The sequence below is a fragment of the Apis laboriosa genome, unplaced genomic scaffold, assembly GCF_014066325.1.
Source record: "Apis laboriosa isolate Shangri-la unplaced genomic scaffold, ASM1406632v1 scaffold5_cov152, whole genome shotgun sequence".
Lineage (NCBI taxonomy): Eukaryota > Metazoa > Arthropoda > Insecta > Hymenoptera > Apidae > Apis > Apis laboriosa.
The window spans coordinates 457,739-464,155 of record NW_025223857.1 but is presented as its reverse complement, the minus strand read 5'-3'; the positions used below and the strand labels follow the sequence as shown (position 1 = coordinate 464,155).

The window sequence follows — 6,417 nt, the reverse complement described above, 5'->3', positions numbered from 1 at the left end:
AGAGAGAGAGAGAGAGAGAGAGAGAGAGAGAGAGAGAGAGAGAGGAAAAAGAAAAAATTGGAAATCGAGAAAAACGTTATCGAAGGAGACGGCGGCGAAAAATTTCACGCGCGAATTGCGTTCGATAAGAGATTAAGGATAAGTCGGGCGCGTTCCCGTAGTGTGTCGTAAGATCGAGCTCGATCGATAACTCGTAGGGAGATGATTATTGTTTGACCTCTCGCACGCGCGTCCCTCCGAAAACCGCGATCTCGAAAAGGAAGAGGAGAAGGGAATAGAGAAGAGAGATAACGAGGTCGAAATAGTACGACGAAAAAATTACGCGATTCGACGGTCGGTCGGTCGAATTTTTTTTCTCCTTCTCGTTTCGAAGCGATCGTACGATTATTATTATTGCGGGTCCCAAACGAACGAACGAACGAACGAAGAGGAGGCAAATAAAAGCGGTCGCAGCAAAAGCGGAGGTGACTTCATACGTTTAGATTAAAGAAGAGCGCGGTAATTAATGATCGATTGGCCGAAGGAAACGCGAGAGAACGATAGAGAGAGGTCACCACCAAGATACCACCAATCGTACAAAGTGTAGTTTCCGCGGACGAACGATAACGCAGCTTCGCTTCAATGAGATTTTCCACGGGTTACGCGAAAGAAGGCTTTATATACATATATATCCTTCTTTTCTCTTCATCCTCCCCTCCCTATAATTCCGAAGAGAGTATAAGAAAGTTTATAATCTTACATTTTTTTCTTTTTTAGGTTCGTTCAGGTTTCTCGAAACAATTTTCTGCTCGTTTACTTTTCCTACGTGATTATCGTGGATATGAACCCGTTGAAAAAGTAACTAGTTAAAGATAAAGTTACTTTAAATAATTACTTTATATAAAATGTTAGAATAACATTTATTCGTATTTGCGATTATTATTATGTAAGTTCATTCGTAATTTCAACAGTTTAAATTTTACTGATCGTGGGTTAGGTCACGATAACGGTTAAGCGATGAAAACGAAGGGATCGAATTGGAAGGAAATGTTCGATGGATCACGAGTCGAAATAATATTATGGATTATATCGCGATCGAAAATCGAATTAACGGGCACGTTTCTAGGAAAGTGTTCCAATTTCCAACAATTGGGTCTCTTTCTCTTCTGAGAAACTACAAACTGTGCGTGCGAATGCACAGGATGGATAGACCCGGTGGCACGTGGCGGAACGCAACGATGCCCCGATTCGAACACCGAAACGGGCTGCTGCTGCTGCTGCTGCTCGATGGAATTCCGTTCCTATTCTCCTCATCATCGTCGAAAATAGAGCTACCGCGCCATTTAGACGCGCAAATCGCTTGGTACAATGCCGGTATTCTTCCTTTCCCGATGCCCGATATTTCCACTTGGTCAAAACGAATCGATCCACGGATTCTTGATAGAGATACCGAATTAGAACCTGTTGCGTCTATTTATATACCGAAGATATTGAAGAATTTGTTTCGCGTAATAAGTGTTTCATCGATACATCGCACAGTGGTTCGAATAACGTATATTAACAAAAATTTACTTTCAAAATGTATAAAATATAATTGTTTCGATGTTACAATGTATAACAATTATAATGATAAAATTTTAAATCCTCTTTTTTATAGATTAAACGAATATATAGAGAACTAATCGATAATTGATCGTATTTCAATAGTTGAGAAATATTGTGTAAATTTTTTAAGAATTAAATTTAAAATTAAATGATTATTTCATATTAAAAATTCACTCAATGTAACGATTTGTCAATGATTTTTTATCGTTCCACGGAATAATGTAGAAACTTTCTACTTTTTTTTTTATATTAAAATTAATTTAATCTAACCGTTGATATTTATGAATTAATTTTAACTTATCTTATAATATATATATAATAATATTCCTAATTTTAGTTGGTAATTTTTTTATTTCTTTTAATGTTTGAGCGGTCAGTATGCAGTATGTATTCCTATAGTGCTTTTTTTATATTATAATTTTATCGTTTTTATCGTTATTTCGTTAAATTATCACTATTTAAGCCTATATCTGGCCCTATCGAATAATTTATAGGATAGGATATTCTCTAGCAAATAATCATTACTTCTCTTTTAATAAGCATTTTTTCTCAACATCCGTTTCTTTAAATTACCATTTCTAATTCTCAAGGTCCAGTTTATCGTATGTTTGTGAAATTCGAAACGCTTTCCTAAGTTAATTGCCTGCCACAACTTTTTTGCTACGTCTGCCGCGTAGATATTTTGTGCGGTTACTTAAGAATCATAAATATTTGTACATTCGTATATTTTTTTTATATATCGATTATTATGTATTATATTTAGTTATATTTTAAACAATAAATTATCACAAAAAACAGTATTATTTTGTAAAAATTAAATCTCATAAGCTCAAAATCGAGAAAAAATAATTTTGTTACTACTCCTATTATTTCCAACCATTGTGTATCGAGTTTGGCAAGCCCAATTGCGCGACACCGCAGTTTTTTTAAACGCCTTTCTTTCTTTCTTTCTTTCTATTTTTATTTTCCCATATTCTTCACTGCTTAGAAACGATTATTTGGAACAAATAATTAAGCGCGATCCAAGAGTTCAACCTTGAAAAAATTTCTCTCCCGAACAATGATATTCGTCTCGTGTTAATTTATTAATATATCTGAAACGAGTGGAGAAGAGATAAGGCGTCGCGTTTGCGCTAAATATCCTTGCTCTCGATGGGATTTTACTCGAATGAAAGAACTCGCGGTGTATTTACGTCCATTGAAAAGGAGGAATCGTGTTACTAGATCGACGGCCGCGGAAAGAAGCGATGTAAAAAAAAAAAAAACGATATTTCGATAGAGAAGAATTCGCGTTTTTCGCGTTCATTTCGTCGATTCTCGAAATATCAAAAGCGAGGTTGTGGTCTCGTTTATCGATAACGGTTAATTGCTCGGGCACCAATAAATTCCTCTTCTCTCTCCTCTTAATTTTCAATCTCTAATCAAATGATTAATTCCAACTCGCCAATTTCTCGCGACTCCTCTCCTCTCGAGAAGATTTTTTCATCCTATTCAAAAAAAAAAAAAAAAAGAAAAAAACAACGAGCGAGAGAGAGAGGTTATCGTAAATGATATACCTTACTGATATACGTCACTTTGCTCGACAGATAGTCGTAATTGAGAATTGAATCGCGATCAAGCCCCCCGTGAAAATCTCGAAACGATTGATAAAAGAGAAGAGGGGGAAAAAAAAAGATTAATTGGAAGGTCGCGAAATCGAACGCGTCTCCTCATTGTCGTGATTGACAATGAGGATAGAGAAAGAGAGAGAGAGAGAGAAGGAGAGAGAATTAAAAAAGAGAGAAAGAGAGAGGAGACGCGAGTCTAGCGCGCGATAATCTAGCAGGGGAGGGAAGAAAGAGGCGCGTGAAGAAAGAGGGAAAGAATGGGCGAACGTCTGGAGCCAAGCTGGCTGCACGAGAAGGGGCTCGACACCGCGTCTACGAACCGAACTTGATTAGGTGGGGACAGCTAAGCTTATAAGACACCAGAGCACCAACCTTCGAGACTAATAGTCGCGAAACGGTGAATGTGTAGTGAACTACCTAGCCTTCACGCTTCTCGCGAAACAATTGACAACAATAATAATAAAAAACAGCGATAATAATAATAAAAAAAAATAATAATAAAAAAACAACAAAACGTTCATTTTTCCTTCGAAAAAGGAAAAGAATCACCAACGAAAAGTGACGAGATTATCAGTGATAACGTTGGATGATATCACGAGACGATAAATCGTTTTCAATCGAGTTTTTTTCCCCCGTGACTGAGGACAAAATCGAAACATCGGGAAAAGGAAAAAACATACCAACCGAGAGACTTTCAAACAGTCGAGTAAGTATATACATACATATATACATACGCACACACACGAACATATACACGACTCGCTCGTTCGAGATAGAAAAATGGATGATCGAGAAATATTCATAAACCGATCATCGTCGACTTGTTTCATAATAAAATAAACATCGAGGATGCCAATAAATCGAATCAATTCAAACAATCCGGAAAACGAATCTTATTAATTTGACGAAAAAGTAATCTTCGTTCGATTCATTATATTAACTGAGCGATCGAAGTTGAACTCACCACCTTCGGACCCTTTGCTGAACATCCTTTTCACGACGGCCGTTTTCTCGGTGTACGCGTCCACTCTTGCCACATCGTTGCAAACCCGTCGAAATTCTTCGAACGAATCGTCTCTCGTTGTCCTTTTCTCCGGACTCCTGGTCGCCGAGGAGCTATCCGTTCCTTCCTCCTCGCTCGAATCCTTTTCCTTCTCCTTCTTCTCCTTCTCCTTCTTCTCCTTCTCTTTCTCCTTCTTCTTCGTTTTTTTGCTCGGAGAAGGATCGGATTCCGCGCCAATCTCACTTTTGCGCTTTCTTGCCTCCACCCCTTTTCCCTTAGGAGTGTGATCTGGAGAAAAAAAAAATGGAAAAAAAAACATTTCGATAAACAAATTATACAATTTGTATATTCTCGAATTAAATTTTCAATGTACATTGTTGTACGTTTTTAAATTAATAATCGATAGAATTAAAAAATTCGTTCATGTTTTCTATAGCAATGCGATAAACGATAGAGATATTTTCGAATTTCTTTATCGACCGAATCGGTATACATTCTTACATTGACTATTTAATTCGAGGAGAGAAAAATGAAACGAGAAAGGCTCTCTCTCGGGCGTGGAATTTCTTTATCGACCGGTCCTTCGGTATTTACTCGTAAGTCAACCGTTCAATTCGAAAGAAAGATGAAGAACGAAAAAGTCTCTCTCTCGTCTTTCGGGCGTCGAGATCACCGACGGAAGGGAGAGGAGGGGAGAGAGAAAGAAGATTCTTACTTTTCGAATCCTTTTCGAACTCTTCGATCATACGAAGCACGATCGCCTTGTCCTCCTTGCTCAGATCTTCCCACCCGCTCACGTCCTCCGCGGGATCGTCTATCCTCTTGGTAGTGGCCCTCTGTTTGGCAAACACCTCGAACAGGCAGGTCAAGTGATGCCACGCTTTCATCTTGCCATCCGTGAACGGATTCGCGACCAATTTCGCGATCCTCACCGTGTCCTTTTCTATCGGACATTTGCACTTCTTGCATTTGGCCCGCCCGCTTTTCGCCCTCTCCACCGCGAACGGCTTCTCCTCGTCGTTCGACATCTTCCTTCGCTCCTCCTCTTCCCGGAAAGCAAACCTGGAAAGCAAATTAGTTGATAAAATCTATCCGTCTATCTATCTATTTCTCCTCCTTTTTTTTCCAAATTGAAAGTAGACAGAGGGACGAATTGACGTTGAAAGAAATCGCGTGGAAAAAAAATGTTCGATCCGTGTTTCGAGCGTTGAGGAGTGCAGGTAAACGGTTCACGGGACGTGAATGGTTAGTGGTCCGCGTCAAGGATCGGGCGGACGCGACGCTCTTTGAAACTCCCGATAAGATCAAGGAGGCAAGATTCGTCGTAACGAATAATACTAATAATAGGGAGAGAGAGAGAGAGAGATTTGTGGAGAGGGATGTTGGTGTATATATACGTTTGACATTTCCAGTCCAATTGCATTTAATCTTAAAGGAGGAATTCGTACCGATCTTATGAATCCTACTACGTTGATTCCCCTTGCAAAGCGAGAATTCGCATAGAGTACAATTCCTCAATTACTTATCTGCTTATTATTATCATTCAATCGTGATATATATATATATATAACGAAAGAAATTTTGCATGCTCGGCCGATATTCTAATAGTTGAAGTAACTTAATTAAATTAAAGATAATTTATTATTTCGAAACGAAATAATAAACGAATTACGAATAAATGTCATTCGAATGTTTCAATGAGCAATTCGATATTATCAACTTTTAATTACTTTTTTCAACAGGTTAATGCCCAATGATTAAACTAAATTTCATTCTTACATATATATATATATCTTCTTCTTTTCCACAGAACGTCGCGGCTTATTAAAATTGCACATTTTCATTTTTCTTCTATTCATGATCGTGTCGCGAAACGAAGGAGAAGGAAAAAGGAGAATGGCCATGAAGGATGCGTTCGAAGAGACGCAAATATATCGACGGTTGTTGTTGTTGTTATTAGTCCGCCATTTTGCCGGGCGTGCGATTTACCGAGATACGTGGAAAAAAAGTAGGGAGGGGGGAAGGGGGGCTCGGATAAGGAGAGACCGTTAATTGAACGAGACCGATAAACGGCTAGGGGGCAGTTATCGTCCGTTAACGAGGCGATTGGTCGGCATCGATGTCGTCGTATCGAAATACCGAACTCCACCGTGGTGGGAGATCGCGTGTCTAATTATTCTACTCTCTCTCTCTCTCTCTCTCTCTCTCTCTCTCTCTCTCTCT

General features: G+C 38.7%; 2 protein-coding genes across 2 annotated transcripts in view; one reads left to right on the top strand and one right to left on the bottom strand.

Annotated features, from left to right (window-relative positions):
- Positions 1–6,417, bottom strand: part of LOC122717816 (DNA ligase 3) — a 21,208-nt gene that overhangs the window by 8,233 nt on the left and 6,558 nt on the right. Inside the window, exons 2-3 of the mRNA XM_043942243.1 lie at positions 4,910–5,256; positions 4,156–4,482 (exon numbers count right to left, since the gene is read on the bottom strand). Of these exons, the coding sequence (XP_043798178.1) occupies positions 4,156–4,482; positions 4,910–5,222 (640 nt within the window). The 5' untranslated portion in view covers positions 5,223–5,256. The remainder of the gene's footprint in view (positions 1–4,155; positions 4,483–4,909; positions 5,257–6,417) is intronic.
- LOC122717821 overlaps positions 3,586–6,417 on the top strand; it is an 8,839-nt gene continuing 6,007 nt past the window's right edge. Inside the window, exon 1 of the mRNA XM_043942259.1 lies at positions 3,586–3,897. The gene's annotated coding sequence lies outside the window, so the exon portion shown is untranslated. The remainder of the gene's footprint in view (positions 3,898–6,417) is intronic.